Here is a 17,321-nt window from a genome sequence, read left to right on the forward strand (position 1 = left end):
GGAGACAGATTGAAACCGCGCCCTAAATTCGCCCCAAACCACCTTTTGGTCGCGGCTAGGCTTTGCGTTAGAGACCGGAGCCGCTTGCCGCGCGAAGCTTTCCAGGCTGGACGGGGCGTGAGCTCCCCGGCCGGTCCATCGGTTTCCCCAAGAAGAGGCGGCGACAGCAGGCGGGACGGCCCCGAAAACGACCCCGCCCCCGGCCTCGCGGAGGGGGCGGAGTCGATCGGCGAGAAGGGGGCCCCGCGACCGTACGGATCTCCGCCGCTGCCAGGCCGGCTTAGAGCGCAAAAGCGTAGCAGCCGCCAGCCGGGGAGCCCTGCCTATGCATGGCGCAGCGCCTCGCCCTCGCCGAGCAGCCGCGCACCCTCCGGCCAACAGCCCTCGGAAGCGGCTCGGCGTGAGCGGCTCGGCTCGGCTCGCCTCCCGACGGCGGACGCCCGGGCGCTTCTCGCCTCGCCTCTCCGGGGGACCTGCCAGCCGGCATCCTTCGTTGGGCGCTCTTGCACGTCCGTTGAGAGATGCTGCCGCCGCCACTACCGAAGAGGGGCCGAGCTTGGCGGCGCGGGAAAGGGCTGCGCGCGGGGCAGCTGTGCCTCCTGGCCTCGCTGCTGGGGCTCCTGCTGCTCGCGTGCACCCGGGCAGGCCGCTCAGACGCCTCAGCCGGTGAGTGAGAAGAAGCGGGGCGCGCGGGGGGCGGGGCGGGGAATGAACCTGAGGGGTCGCGGAGAGAGCAGTTCGGCGGGGAGGGGGCGCGCCCGAAGAACGGACTCCCACAGAAGGGTCGGGGGCTTTGGTGATAGGGTGTCCAGTCAGAGGTGGGCTGCTGAGGGCTTGAGGAGTTCGGCGCAATTCTGCCACTGCACCTGGGCGCCCCTGCGTGTCCGCGCGCGATTTCGCTCCCTGCCCAGGTGCAGTGGCAGGGTTGCGCCGGACTCCGCAAGCCCTCAGAGCAGTGTTTCTCAACCTGCTGGCTGGGGAATTCTGGGAGTTGAAGTCCACACATCTTCCAGGGGCCAAGGTTGAGAAACACTGCCTCAGAGCCACGGGGGGCGAGCGCACGTCACCGTTCCATCTCAGCAGCCCACCTCTGGGTGTCCTGCCTAGGGAGGGGGGCGGTTTCCCAAATGCAGGGGGCGGGGAGCGGGAAGCTCTCCCTACCTGCAGAGTCTTTGGGGGGGTTCTCGGGGTCTTCTTTCCTTCCTCCGCTCGCCCTACCTGACAGGTGCCGTTCTGGGACTCCAGGCCGCGGACAAGGGAACGGGCGTTGCGGGAGCCTTCGCTTGTAGGCTTGCAGGCGACTCGGATGGCCGAACCGGCGAGCGGGCTCGGCAGTTTATTTATTTATTTTATTAATTTAACGTAATTTATAGGCCACCCGACTCCCGAAGGACTCTGGGTGGCTTCCAATGTAGAAAAATAATTCTAAAACAGTAAAAACAGATTCTAAAACAATAACAACATCCATTAATAACCCAATTAAAACATATACACACACACACCCTAACATTCCACCTTCAACAATTGTGGAATGTTAGGTTCTTCCTTTCCTTTCCTTTCCTTTCCTTTCCTTTCCTTTCCTTCCCTTCCCTTCCCTTCCCTTCCCTTCCCTTCCCTTCCCTTCCCTTCCCTTCCCTTCCCTGAAGTTCTCCTATGCCAGCCCCATTGGAATGAGCTGTGTACTTGCCTGCTCAGTCACCAGTTCCAATAATGTCCCCCCCTCCCAGAAATATTCCCTGGGAGGTTGAAACATGACTTACTGAAGAAAATTGGGGGAAAATAAATTTGGAGTTTCCACCTGATTCATTGAATTTGCCTAATACTGGCTAACTGTATTTTAACTTAGCATGTTGTGTGACCTCCATCCAGTGAGGGGTCAGTAATTTAAAAGAACCTAGGGAATGTGGCTGAATAAACTGTGTTTCAATTAACCCTGGTTTAGCATATTGTACAAATATGACCACTAAATCACCAGGGCTGGCCTGAAATTTGCTTTTCGCTTCACTGACTTCTGGGTTATCCCTGGCTATGGAACTTTCTCCAGTGACCGAAGGAACTACTGGATAAGTGTTAAATGGAAAAGCTAGGATTTGGCTTGGATTCCTACAATTGAAGGACCTGTATGCACATTTCACTGTGGGATTGTAGCCAAACTGCATATATTACTAAACTGACCTTCATTCAGCTTGTGATCTAATGCATGCTTTTAGAAGGCTGTAATATTTAGATTGCATTCTTGTACTCATTTTCTGGCTAGAAATATGCCTAGCTGAATTCGGTGGGCCTATTAAGAAGATATGTTTAGGCTTGTGCAGTTAATAAAATCATATACAGTGATCCCTCGAGTTTCGCGATCTCAATCTTCGCGAAACGCTATATCGCGATTTAAAAAAAAAAATTAATTAAAAAAAACCCACTTCCGCGTTTGGCTTCAGGACTCAGCTGGGAAGCGGCGCGGCTGTTTTAAAAGGTCGCAGCCGGTCTGGGGGGCTTCCCAGCACCCCCCCCGAGCCCCCAACCCGGGTTCGGGGGGTGCTGGGAAGCCCCCCAGGCCGGCTGCGACCCTTTAAAACAGCCGCGCCGCTTCCCAGCTGAGTCCTGAAGCCAAACGCCAAAGGCGAACTTCCGCATTTGGCTTCAGGACTCATCTGGGAAGCGGCGCGGCTGGTTTAAAAGGTCGCAGCTGGCCTGGGGGGCTTCCCAGCACCCCCCCGAACCCCCAACCTGGGTCTTCTCGGCCGCCCACGCAAAGGGGAAACCCCGGCTCCTCGCTGATGCCCGCCGCTCGCCCGCCCGCCAGCAAGAGGGGGAAGACCCAGGGAAGGTTCCTTCGGCTGCCCAGCAGCTGATCTGCTCGGTAGCGCAGCAGCAGCGAGGAGCCGAATCGGGGTTTCCCCTTTGCGTGGGCGGCGGGGAACGCAAACTCCACCATCTACGCATGCGCGGCCATAGAAAAAAAGGGCACGCATGCGCAGATGGTGTTTTTACTTCCACAACCCTACATCGCGAAAAATCGATTATCGCGAGGGGTCTTGGAACGGAACCCTCGCGATAGTAGAGGGATCACTGTATTAATAATATCTTTTCAAAGTGTCAATAATGAATCTTTCCTCCAAACAGTACCTTATGCTCCATTCTTCTTAGCTGTTCCCCATTCCACCTTGACTAGTAGAGAGGGGTGAAAAAAAAGAATTTAGTGGGTTTAAGCATCTACTAGTGCTGTTACTAGTCTTCACCTAATAGCCCAGTAATCTCTTCCAGCTTGATATGGAAAAAGATAATTAGTCTTCCCTCCATGAATGTCATTAAGTTGAGTATTTTAGAGCAAGCTGCAATTTTTTCAGCTTTTCTTGTCCTTAAATCAGCAAGACTTATTTTTGTATACCTTAGGTAGATCTTATCTAGTGAAACCATACAGACTGATGTGGTACTGAATAGCAGATAACATAATAAATACACATTTTTTTAAAAAATTGGAGTACTCTGAATAGTTTTATTGACATTTAAATGACATAAACTGATTCTTTAGTTGAAATGACAGAATAGATCAATTAGTTCTTCACCAATGTACAACCTTATGTTTTTACCATTTCATAACAATTATTCTTAGCATCTCTGCATTGAGCACATGCATTGTCTTGGAGGGGTTTTTTTTCCCAATGGGGCAGATACTAATGATTCACTATATGGGTACAGGTGATGGCAGAGAAGGTGTGTCTTTGTAGGTTCATGACAGAGATTTAAACATTTCCATGCATTGCTTTGCTAGTCAACAAGAGCAGTCTTGTATTATTTTTTTCAAGTTTAAAATTCTTGGGAACCATGATTTTCTGATGTTACTTCAACCAGCTGTAGTTAGTTCATTCTGGATTTTCATAGAAGTATCTGAAATTCCAGGTCATTTAGCACCACTGTAACAGCCGATCAGCATTTTCAGGAATTGCATGTATCTGTTCCACTACGGTTGCATAACTAGTGGAAAGGCTCTTCATTAGGTATCTCTCGCAATTTCCCTATGAGGCTGGATTTTGTGAAGGGAAAAGCTGTGTGCAATATCTCACTTACCTCTGAACAAAAGAAAATTCATCTGCTTATAGTTCATGCTTCATATCATGCATAAAAGTCACTGAGGCACATACATAGCCCTGGGAAAGTGAATGGTTGAACTCAAGTCAACACGTTTCAATTGTGAGGGCATACAGTGGAAAACTGAGCAAATGTATCAGAAGTAGACTATTTGTCTTGCCCCTACTAGGGTTACTGTGTTCTCTGGAGTTCTTGTTTACCCATTGAGGAATGTGAGAGTGGTCTAGTTTTACAAAAACCTGATCTTGATTTGTGTCTTGGAGAACTTATGCATGTTACCTGAACTAGAAAACATGAGAGATTTGTTCTGCAGTATGCATACAGCTTTGACCATACTTGTGTTAGAGTATATCCCACTTATATGTAGTCCTTAGGTGACAATCATTTTTTTAAATTCAGTGACCATTCAAAGTTACAATGGCTCCGAATGAAAATGACTTATGATGAATCCTCACTGTTTTGGCTGTTATAGTGTCCCAGTTTTCAACATTCCCTGCCAACTTCCCACAAACAAATCAATGGGGAAGCTGGCAGGAAGTCAGAAGCTGTGATCATGTAAGATCCTTACTTAATGACCAATGTGGTCCTAATTTTACAATAGCAACTGGGACTTAGCAATGTGGATATATGTTATACTTTATGACTGCATCACTTAACAATGGAACTCTTGGCTATTGTAGTGCAGAGTAGCATGTTATCTGCAAGCTACCAGTAGACTTGGCATGCCAAAGAACATACAAGAGGCTCTGCTGTCTTTTTAACAAAGCTGTGTTGCTACCTGTGAAAGTGCTAATTCCTGGACAGTCCCATTCTACCGGTATTACTGCTTCAGTATTAAGGGTTTCAGAGAAGGGGAGATGGAATCCTACCAACAAGGGCAGAGAAAGGAAAACTTTTTCAAAGTTTGTGCGTGTGTGTATGTATGCATGCTTTTAAATGAGTGTTAACTCCTGGCAACTGTCTAGTGTCTGCAGTATCCTTGGCAAGATTTTTGGAAGTGATTTGCCATTGTCTTCTTCCTTGAGCTCAGAGAAAATGAATTGTCCAAAATTACCCAGCCTTTACCACTACACCAAACTGATACTCTTGTTTTAAGTGTGTGCCTGTTTCAACTCTTTATCGTCTCTATCTCTATTTCTATTATTGTATATTTATTTCTGTTTCTATCATCTCTATCGCTATATCTATTTTTACCTCTACTTCTAATTCTACCATCTCTATATTGATACAGATAAAGACAGATTGATCTTCTGTTCACTTGTGTCCAATTTTTGGAAGCTACCTAGACAAGTCCCTGAATATTTCAGGAGGCAACTGGACTTTTTTGTTTTTTCTTTTGAAGACGTTTTGTTTCTAATCCAAGAAGCTTCTTCTGCTCTGACAGTATAATGGGGAATGGGAGGATTTATATTCTTTGCAGACAGCTGTTAATCTTCATCCTTTTGATGTTCACCCATCATATTCAAAGAGGACCTTGACATCTAATGGGTTGTGGGCTGTACACAATATGTCCGCAGATGGCTGGTAAGGCCTATACGGGTACGAAATGTTCTGCCACATGTTGAGCAGACATGTATGGGCATCATTGTCACAGCATTTGCAGCTCTGGCTTTGCGGAGTGCTCGCTTCTCTTCTGCTATGAATGTTAAATGTCAGATGTCTGGCAGCCTTGGTGGGTCAGCATGCACCGTGTTGGTGGATCTTGTGCCAGGTCTTCCCAGGAGGTGGTGTTGATATCGAGGGACTTGAAGGAGGCTTTCAACGTGTCTTTGTATTGCTTCTTTTGTCCCCCATGCGATCGCTTTCCTTTAGACAGCTATCCATAGAGGAGCTGTTTAGGGATGTGATGGTCTGGCATGCTAGCAACATGGCTTGCCCAGTTTGTCTTGCCTTTCATCAGTAGGATGGGAATTGATGGCCTGCTCTGCAGAGGACCTCCATGTCAGGCACCTTATCCTGCCATGGGATCCTCAGAATTCTACGTAGGCAGATAATGTGGAAGTAATTCAATTGCTTAGCATGTTTCCTGTATACGGTCCAAGTCTCACTGGCATACAATAGGGTACTTAGCATCATAGTTCCCTCTAAGCTGAGCAGTAAGCAATCGCTCACTTAAAAATCATCATCAACTCAGAGTTTTCCAAACCTGCCCAGAAGCTGAGAGGGAAAGAGTGAGAGGGAAGGAGAGAGAGAGGAAGAGAGGAAGAGAGAGAAACAGATAGAAAAAAGAGAGGAAGGAAAAGAGAAAGAAAAAGAATGGTAGTAAGGAAGAGAGAAAGAAAATCAAAATCTATTTTGAAACTAGCTCAACTATTTAAGTGGCATTTTGATATTGATAGAGTTGCCCTATTGTGAGCTCACTGTTATAGACACACAGTACAGTATTTTATTTTGAAATTCTCTGAGGCAAAACAGGGTGGGTTTTTGTTTGTTTGTTTGTTTGTTTGTTTGTTTGTTTATTTATTTATTTATTTATTTATTTATTATTTCTGTGCCGCCCAGTCCTGAAGGGACTGCCGCTCAGACACTATACTTTTCCGCCCACCCCCAAAAAAATTAGAGGGAACACTGCTTAGCACTACTGCTCAGTAGACTTTGAGCTTTGTAGCAAGGCTTATTCCATGTCGGTCCCACACGTTGGTCATTAATCTGCCAAATGCAGAGCTAACCTTGGCAATTCTGCAGTTGACCTCAATGTCGATTGTAACTGTATGGGAGAGGGTGCTGTCAAGTTATGTAAATTGGTCCACTGCTTGTAGCTTTTGTCCCTTTATTGTGATGGTGGGCTCTTGGTATTTGGTTTTTGGAGTTGGCTGATGCATAACTTCAGTCTTCTTTATGTTGATAAGGAGACCAAAGTTGTTGCATGCTGCTGCAAAATTATTCACACTGGCTTGCATTTCCTGTTCTGATCCAGCATTCAGGGCACAGTCCTCAGCAAAGAGGAGGTCATGTAGCCATAGTTCCCTCTAAGCTGAGCAGTGAGCAATCGCTCACTTAAAAATCATCATCAACTCAGAGTTTTCTAAACCTGCCCAGAAGCCGAGAGGGAAAGAGTGAGAGGGAAGGAGAGAGAGAGGAAGAGAGAGAAACAGATAGAAAAAAGAGGAAGGAAAAGAGAAAGAAAAAGAATGGGAGTAAGGAAGAGAGAAAGAAAATCAAAATCTAGTTTGAAACTATCCCAACTATTTGAGTGGCATTTTGATATTGATAGAGTTGCCCTATTATGAGCTCACTGTTATAGACACACAGTACAGTATTTTATTTTGAAATTTTCTGAGGCAAAACAGGGTGGGTTTTTTATTTGTTTGTTTGTTTGTTTGTTTATTTATTTATTATTTTTGTGCCGCCCAGTCCCGAAGGGACTGCCGCTCAGACACTATACTTTTCCGCCCCCCCCAAAAAAAAAAATTAGAGGGAACACTGCATGTAGCACAGTCTCCTTTATCTTGGAGAAAGCATGGAGTTTTCACAGTTGAACAGTTTCCCATTGGTCCTGTATCTCAGGCTAACTCCCAAGGAACTGTTCTGGAAGGCATCTGACAGCATGGCTGAAAACATTATGCTGAACAAGGTCAGTACCAACACACATCCTTTCTTGACACTGTTTGTGATGGAAAAGGACTTTGAAGCTTCTTCATTGTCCAGCACATGGGCCGTCATGTTGTCATGAAATTGCCGTACCATCAGGATGAATTTATCAGGGCACCCAAACTTTGCCATGATGTTCGACAGGCCTTCACGGCTGACAGTTTCAAAAGCCTTAGTGAGATCCATTTACAATTCACGATTCTGCTTTTGACATTTCTCTTGGAGCTGTCAGGCTGTGAAGATCATGTCCATGGAAACTGCACTGTGCTTCGGGCAATAGATTCTGTTCCAGGTGGTCAGTCAGGTGGTTTAGCAACACTCATGCAAGGGTCTTGCCTGTGATGGAAAGCAGTGATATTCCTCTATGATTATCCCAGACTTGTCGATTCCCTTTCCTCTTGTAGAGGTGTGTGATAGACTCATCTTTCAGTTCCTGAGGAATGGTTCCTTGATTCCAGAAAGACTGGAATAGCTGAGTGAGTTTGTTGACAAGCACTGCACCAACATCCTTATAGATCTCTGCTAGTATCTCATCAGATCCTGGGGCCTTGCCACTGGAGAGATGGTTGATGGCCTGTAGGGTTTCAATCTTTGATGGTGGGGAGTCTAAGCTGTGGTTGATATCCACCTGGGGCATTCTGTTGATCGCCTCATTGTTGATGGAAGATGGGCAGTTCAATACAGATTGGAAGTGCTCAGCCCGACACTGTAGAATCAGGGGTTTCTCAATGATGAGAGTTGCACCTGCTTACCAGTAGAGGGGAGCTCCCTGAGGGCTGACGTCCATACATGGATCTGAGGGCTTCATAGAACCATTTAACATCATTTCTATTGGCAAACGTCTGGATTTCATCTTCTTTGGTACTCAGTCCTGCATCTTTGCGAAGCTTGCTCTGTACGATCCTGCGAGTGTTGTTGAAAGCATTTTTCTTAGCTGTTGATGACGTGTCATTCTGATACTCATGGTGAAGGTGATGCTTTTCAGCAAGTGGGGCCTTGATCTCTTCATCATTTTCGTCAAAACTGTGTGAAGGGTCCTTTTAAAGGGTCCTTGAAGCACTTGGAGGTTCATCTGTGCCATCAGGATCACCAAGTAATGCTCCTGGTTCCTGTACTCTGCAATTTTTCTCTGGAAATCCATTCCTACTTCCACACCGTTCAAAAGGCGTTCATCCCAAATTGTATAGCTAAAAGTCTGTAGAGATTCTCAGTCATGTTGTTGTTGTTTTTTTGAAGACATTTTGCTTCTCATCCAAGAAGCATCTTCAGCTCTGACAGGGTAGTGGGGAATTGAAGGATTTATATTTCTTGGAGACAGCTGGTAGTCTGACAGCTGATAATTGTGAAACGTCTTCAAAAGAAAAACCAAGGAAGTCCAGTTGCCTCCTGAAAAAGCACCTTTGGGACAACCATGACCTGGATGACTAAGAATCTATTGACTGAAGTTTTCTTGACAAGGCTTTTCAGAAGTGGTTTGCCATCACTGGAGATTTTAAATAAGAAATTGGACAGCCATCACAATCCGTATACTTCAATCAACTGCTATTCATTTTCATTCATAATACGTTTTGCCTCATATCTTATATTGTTGATACAATGATATCTGAAAATTTTGTATATGCATCACACACAGTATATAAGTTAGAGCACATTCATTAATCCTGCACCAACATCTTAAAAATGAATGTGTGAAATTATTTATAACTTACCGTAAGTAGCCACATGTGAAAGAACAACATGCATGTAGAAGGGCAAAAAAGTGCTTTTCAGATATAGGCACATTATTTTTAAAAGATCAGCAAGAGTTTCTTTGAAATTTGGGTCTATGGAATCATGACATTCTCTACAACATGATAGAAAGTAGAGCTTTTGGTTCTCTCTGAACCTGGTTGCTTTATTTCAGACATTTAATTATTCAATAGGTAACATCATCAGTGGAGGTGAGTGCGGAACCTGCTGTCTGTTTATATGCAGTACCTTGCCAATTTTGGTGGGGGCATAGTTTTCTTCTTTTGAATTAGCATCTTTTACCAATTCAAATCCAAATTAAATCGAAATACAGATCAAATTCAAAAAAGAAAATAATAATAATATTTTAAAAACCAAGGAAGAAAACAAAAAGACCACAACCCATCCTCTCCTGCACCCCACATTCAGATAAACCAGGATCAGTGCCTGGCAGACAATCAGGCGGAAAACAATAGTCTAATCAAGAAACCATCAAGGTTATTCCTGATTGGTTTCTGAAGTTGCCAATCCTAGGGGCTACTGACAAAATAAATGAAAAAAATAAAGCACAAACTGGGCAAACGATCAGTGGAAAAAATTGCTCAGATATGGTAAACCAAAATCCAGACACAATTAATTATAGCTTAATGTGATGGATGAATTCTAATCCTGACTCTGGCTGGCTTTTTTATTGCTTGATAAACTGATTAAAACAAATCCTGTATTATGTGCACATATTAAAATATTATGGTTAATATATCAACAAACCACATCAATTTTTAGCATTATAAGTGAGCTAGGCCAATATTTATAACCTGCAATTCTCATACTAGAGGATGAGTCTCTACTTGTGGAAGATTCCCCTGCCAGGTACCCATACCCATATATAACAAGGTTACCTTAGCTGCGATAGTTTCTTTAACTGTATGGCATTGGTGCCATTCATAATAATGTATATTCAACTTATTATGACAGATAAATATTATTTGCATGTAGGGACAGTTGTGGCTGACAAATACTATAATCAACTAAATAAGTAAGTCACTAAGTTATGGTTAGCTGTTTCTATCAGTTATCTTTGACATTTCTCTATGAAAGGACTTGATCAGCTGTGTATTGCTCTCCTGGTTCAGACCAGTTCTTAGAACCGGTAGTGGTGGTGGTGGTAGGCTCCACCCACCCACCCGGGATGATTCTGTGCATGAGCAGAAGAGTTGTGCATGTGTGCAAGCGCACCCCCAAGTCAGTAGCAAACTAATTTAGTACTCATTACTGATCTTGATACAATGACATATCCTGTTGAAGTGTCTAATGGTGTCACATTTCTGACATCTCTGTTTCAATGCATTCTTTACCATAAATTCTTGAATCATTCTTCAAAGGGCCGCTATCTTGTTAATTCTTCCTGTCTTCTAAATTGTATACATGTTGTATTGAATTATTTTTATTATCAAGATGGAACATTTGTACTGTACCCTTTCCCCTAGAAGTTTACACGGGATTATTTCATTGTCACAATAATTCAAATATTTCCTGAGAGTTACCCAGTGGACTTTGTAAAAATCCCAACCAAAGTCTTTCTAGCCTACTTTCTAATGCTTCGTTCCTTTCTCATCGGTTTGTTGAAAAAGACTGTTGAGAAAGCTAAACTATCTTGTTCTCATACAAGTGTAGACAGCATAGTGTAGAAATCAAATAGCTAGGTGTACTGAACTGCACCAAACAATTAATTGCACAACAATTATTGTATAGTTTGGTTTGATATGTGAATTCAGATGCAAGTCCCATTTTATTTCTGGTCTGTTCAGATCTTTAGTTCATTGTTTTGCAAATGAAGGTAGTTGTTTTGAATTGTTACTCATGCCTGGCATTTTCTCCCAGTTATATCTGAATGAGATATGTATGCTGTGAACTAGTGACTATTCTGATTTGTTGGTTTGTTTAATATTTGTAGCTGCCCATCTTAAAACAATTCTGGTGCTTAAATCAATAAAACAATATAAAACAGTATAAAGCCAACAGCCATAAAACTAAAAATAGTTATGGAATGTGAACCTGGAGAAGCAATGTGTGTGTGGGGTGGTGGTGGTGGCGGTGGTGGCGCTGTCAGAGCTTTCCCAGAGAGAGGCCCAGATTAAGGCAGTTGCAGTCCTGAGCTAAATGGGAGAGGGGGAAGAGGCTCATAGTTGCCACACCTTAAGATATATGTAAGAGCTTAGATCAGTGGTTCTCAACCTTTCTAATGCCGCGACCCCTTAATACAATTCCTCATGTTGTGGTGACCCCCAACCCTAAGTCTAGCGCCAATTTTCCCAACAGAGCTTTAAGCTGATTGGCAGGAAGGTCAAAGGGAAACCCCCACTGTAAACGCTTGATTGGTCGGATTGTAAAAATATGTTCCAAGGAGCCAGAATAGAAGCTTTAGTTCCTAACACCTGAGGAACTTTGTCTTTTCCTATAGTCTTAGGCGACCCCTGTGAAACGGTCATTTGACCCCCAAAGGGGTCCCGACCCCCAGGTTGGGAACCACTGGCTTAGATGGTTATAGCTTTAGTTTGGCAATATTCTGTCCACAATGAAATAAAGGATTGGATTCTGTTGGATCTCACTGTGTCATCTTTGGCCTTGGGCCTGACAAAAACAGAAATGGCTGGTGCCACAGCCAAATTTGATTGATGAACCCACATTCCTGTCTCACCCTGACCTTGTCTTATCCCAACACTTAAGGGAAGAGCCATCTTTTACATGATTTCCAAAATGTTAAAAGGGTGGGAGACTATCAGACTTCAGGGAGGAGGGTGTTCCCTTGGGCAGGAGCTGCAACAGAGCAAGCACACTTTTGAGGAACCACAATATATAAATATTTAAGGAAAGGGATTTGGAACATGTCCACTATACTGCATCTCCCCTGAGGAGATGGACAGATGTCTTCAGGAAGAGGCAGCCCTGCAAATAATCTGGTCCCAGTCTATGCAGAGCTTCAAACATATAATCAGCAGTTTAAATTGCACTCAGAAGAAAACTGGGAGCCAGTGCAGCTCATATAAAAGGGTGCAATATGAACAAACTTAGAGACAATCCAATGCTGTATGTGATGTTACATTCTAGACCAGTTGTAACTTCTGTGAGGTCTTCATGTACAGTCCCATATATTTTTGGTACATGAATCATTATATTTATTCTAAACGTTGGTTATCCAGAAGTGAATATGAAAGTGCTGTTAGAAAATACTACAGCTTTCATTTCTGATGGTTAATAAGTGGCTGTTCCTTTCTACAGTGTTGGGCTAAACCAATGAGATGATTTCTGGGGATGATCTACATATATTAATGGTAGGATTGGAACATTGTTGGTATAGAGTAAGACAGATCTGTCAGGTAGACCTATAGATCTGACAGAGAGACCTGTCCTTGGTCCCCTTGTCATGGTTGGATCACCGTCTGGTGGCAATGAGTTTTTCAAGACCTGTATCTTCCCTGCCCCCTGGGAGGCAGGACCTATTAGATTGGTACCTACTAATGGATGGGTTCCAGAAGGAGGTGGTGGTGGGTTATAATTGCAGATAATTAAATGACTTTTGTGATCTGCTGTTGCCAGGGTGGGGGATGGGGTGGGCGTGATTTTATTGTATTATATTAATTTATTTTAAACATTTTATGTTTAAAAATATTGTTTAATTAAACAAGTTTTATTGTTTTAAATGAGATTTTACATTCTGTAAGTTGAGTTGCCATGGGTGAATAGGCAGCAATACTTACTACCTACCTACCTACCTACCTAGATAGATAGATAGATAGATAGATAGATAGATAGATAGATAATGTATTTCAGACAGTTTTAGGCATCCATCCATCCATCCATCCATCTAACATCTGTCTGTCTGTCTGTCTTTCTGTATGTGTGCATATCTGTATGCCTGTATGTCTATATATCCTGCCTGTCTGCATGTCTGTCTATCTATCTATCCATCATCTACTATCTTTCTCACATGTAGGGGCAAAGAAACGTCTTACTCTTACTCCTTTCGTAATTAACTTTAGATTTGACAACTGTCCAATGCAACTAAATATGATAACAGTTATATATTTATATAATTAAGAACAATACATGTTTATCAGTAGTTGAGTTTGAAGCATGTTGTGTAAGAGGAATCAAAACTTTGAAATTCAGGAAGCTACAAATATCAAACATGAATACAGTATATACTACACAGTGAATTTAGGATTATAGGGGTTGTATTTTCTGTTCTTTCCATGTACATATCTATTGTTGCCTAAATATGTTTGTTTTAATAGCTTCTACTATACAAAATATGTCACAATCTGCCATATATAGAAACCATATGGAAGTCACAAAGTCACAGAGTAATGTAGCAGTTATAAAGAAATGTTATGCTAGCTAGGATTTGATCATGCAGCCTATTGGCTGCTCCACAGAGAAGTGCCCTATCACTTGACTTGAGCAACAGTCTCCCAAGTGAAGTTTCTATACTAGTGATAGGGTGATATGATTGGGAGCACCAGGGAAATTAGGAGACCTAAGCGGTTCAAATGAGTTATTGCAAGTTTAAGATGTCTGCAAGAATCTGAACTACTAACAGCCAAAGGAAATTAGCAGAGGATAAACATAGAGGGAATTCAAGATAAGCTGGATTTAGATCTCTTGTTGGGTAAAAAGGGTCTCGTGACTGATGATGTGTTTGATGACCCCTCCCTCACACTTAGCCTAGTCAGCACATCATCTCTACACAAAATGACAATACAGCCTGATGTGGGGACAATAGTAAAGACCTTTCTTGGATTAAGTATTTAATTATTCTGTTGATGAAAGATAGGTGTAAATTGAAAGTGTGCAATAGACTTTGCCCAGTGGTGAAATCTGGTTTGGAAGTACACACTTTGTACGCACGCACTACTGTCACATGTGCTTTTTCACCCTCTGCTTTGCGCATGTGCAGAGGGTTAAAAAAAGAAAATGGTGATGTCCAGGTGGGTGGGTGGGCCCTTGCGCTGCTGCTGCTAGTGGTTCTCTGCTACTGGTATGCTCGAACTGGGGCAAACAGGTAGCATTTCACCCCTAGCTTTGCCCCCTAAATCCATCTTCGGCTTGTGATGGGGTTTTTTTGCTAAAAGGCTGGGACATTGTCTTTCACCATTTTGCACTGAGAACAATTTTAAAAAACATCTGTAGTGAAAGTTTACAACGAGCATTTTCAAAACATAAAGAAATTACTGCTTTCCGTATCCTGCTTCATCAAAACACAGCTCTGCCCTACTCCTTAATTCCCCTAAAATGCACACCCCAAAATATGAGACTAGGCATATGTGCTCCTGTCCCAGGTTTCTGTATTGAAGCAATGGCTCTGCCCCATTTCTAATGAATTTTCATATCTGTATCAAGTTGATGGCAGAATGTTCGGGTGATACATCAGGAAAATTCTGACCATGCTCCTTGTAATCATATTATCTTATCAGGGAAACTCTGGCTGGAGCTTGATCCTAACAGGGCTCAAGGTTGCTTCAGCCTTCTATCCTTCCAAGGTCAATAAAATGAGGGTCCAGATTGTTGGGGCAATATGCGGACATTATAAACTGCCCAGAATATGCTTTAAAGCAGGGATCTTCAACCACCACCCCCCCCAGTCTATGGATTGGCACTGTTATGTGGCATGCCAGCAAAGGGCTGCGCTAACAAGCAAAGCCCCATCCATGGGATGCAGGCAGCATAAAAACCATGCCATCTTCAGTCCGCTGAAAAACCTCTTTCCATGGAACTGGTCCCTGGTACCCCAAAGGTTGGAGGCCACTGTTGTAAAACATTATGTGGTGGTATATAAGCCTAAGTGCTATTGCTGTTGCTATTATCATAGTATTATTTTATCAGCTGATGCCATGTTGAAATTTGAAGGGCTTCACTCAAAGCCAGCCCAATCATAATGTAAGATGATGCCCTGAATCAAAGGTGGGTAGACTCTGAATTTAGTACTGTACTTAAAAACCCAGGACTCAGAAACCTGAGTCAGGTGAACAAGCCATTCTCCTAGAATTAAGGAATTAAGGAATTCAGCAAAAACATTTTTTTAGCCGAACAGAGCTTTCCATTTCAAATGCCTCTCCTGGGTCCCCCAATTTTTATTTCAGCTGCATAATTTATGCAAAATTTGAACACGGGGGAGCTTGTTGAAGCACAATGTCTGAATGTAGCTTTAGCATACTGAATACCATTCCTGATATTTGGTAAGCTTGTGAATTTTAATTATGAGGCATGCAACTGAAAGACATTACACAGATTTCCTTTTTTGGGCACAGAGCAAGTGGTTTGATGGAGAGTGTTTGCTGAGAGGGATGCTTGCTCCCAGCTGTTTGGATCTCTTTGGAGGTGTTTTGTTTTTTGCTTTGAACATACACACACCATCTGTTTTTTCAAAGAACCTCACTGTTTAAAATGACATCTTAAAAAATAAAAAGCGTTACTCGGGACTGGCTGTACTACACAAAATTAAAATAAAACTCTTTTCGACCAAGGCAATTCTTTATCTTGAAAAGATGAATTTTCCATACATTAAAAACGAGGTGCTCTGGCAGTTGTTGAGTGATTGCCTTGCCTCTCAAGCAGGATTTGGCCCTAGTCCCTGCAGCGTTTTGATTTTAGCAAGAAATGTTGGGGATTAAATTTGAATTTATTAGATAGGGAGTTTCTGGTTCACTGACGGATTTCTCAGAACATTAAACAACTCAATACTGAGTCTATATGCCTGCTTACTTCAGAGACAAAGACCGATTCAGTTCACTAGCCTTCTTGTCCAGAATAAATCTTCTTTCCATCCTCCTTATATGAATGGGGAAAACTGGAGGAAGGTGTTCAAGGCAGTTCTATCTGGTTGTATAGATAAGGGGGAGGGGTTATACAAGTTTGGGTCAGTAGTGGATTCTAAATCCCATTGGTACCAGTTCACATGTGCTTGCATGCTCGTGTGAGACTCTTCTGCACAAACTGGGGGGGAGCAATTCACCACTGGTTTAGGTAGATAAAACATAGACAAATTTATTTGTTTCTTTGTTTCTTTCTTTGTTTGTTTACTTACTTACTTACTTACTTACTTACTTACTTACTTACTTACTTACTTACTTACTTATTTATTAGATTTGTATGCCGACCCTCTCCCTAGGCTAACAACAATAATAAAACAGCGTATAACAAATCTAATATTTAAAATATTTAAAATAGCTAAAAGACCTTATTAAAAGCCAAACATACACACAAACATATCATGCATAAATTGTATAGGCCTGGGGGAAAGGAATATCTCAATTCCCCCATGCCTGACGACAGAGGTGGGTTTTAAGGAGCTTACAAAAGGCAAGGAGGGTGGGGGCAATTCTGATCTCTGTGGGGGAGCTGGTTCCAGAGGGTTGGGGCTGCCACAGAGAAGGCTGTTCCCCTGGGTCCTGCCAGACGACATTGTTTAGTCAACAGGACCTGGAGAAGATGTTTTCTAATGTGAGCTGTGGATCGAGAAGGACACCCAAGTCTTTATCATTCTTAGAGGCAGATTATTCCAGAGGTCAAGCCACTGTTTAGCTATACAGTGATACCTTGTCTTACAAACTTAATTGGTTCCAGGACGAGGTTCTTAAGGTGAAAAGTTTGTAAGATGAAACAATGTTTCCCATAGGAATCAATGGAAAAACGATTAATGCATGCAAGCCCAAATTCACCCCTTTTGCCAGCCGAAGTGCCCGTTTTTGCACCTCCTGGGATTCCCCTGAGGCTCCCCTCCATAGGAAACCCCACCTCCGGACCTCTGTGTTTTTGCGATGCTGCGATTTCACTGAGGATCCCCTTACTGGGAAACCCCACCTCCGGACTTCCGTTGCCAGCAAAGCGCCCATTTTTGCACTGCTGGGATTCCCCTG

The 17,321-nt window shown here is 43.2% G+C and overlaps 1 protein-coding gene across 2 annotated transcripts in view; it reads left to right on the forward strand.

The window, feature by feature from the left end:
• Positions 1 to 209: 209 nt before the first annotated feature.
• The window catches only part of SLC24A3 (solute carrier family 24 member 3), a 217,894-nt gene continuing 200,782 nt past the window's right edge, over positions 210 to 17,321 (forward strand). Inside the window, exon 1 of one of the 2 annotated variants that reach the window (XM_070746994.1) lies at positions 210 to 666. In XM_070746994.1, coding sequence (XP_070603095.1) covers positions 522 to 666 — 145 coding nt within the window. In that variant the 5' untranslated portion in view covers positions 210 to 521. The remainder of the gene's footprint in view (positions 667 to 17,321) is intronic. The other variant, XM_070746993.1, reaches the window with a different exon arrangement.

The sequence above is a fragment of the Erythrolamprus reginae genome, chromosome 3, assembly GCF_031021105.1.
Source record: "Erythrolamprus reginae isolate rEryReg1 chromosome 3, rEryReg1.hap1, whole genome shotgun sequence".
In the NCBI taxonomy this organism is placed as follows: Eukaryota; Metazoa; Chordata; class Lepidosauria; order Squamata; family Dipsadidae; genus Erythrolamprus; species Erythrolamprus reginae.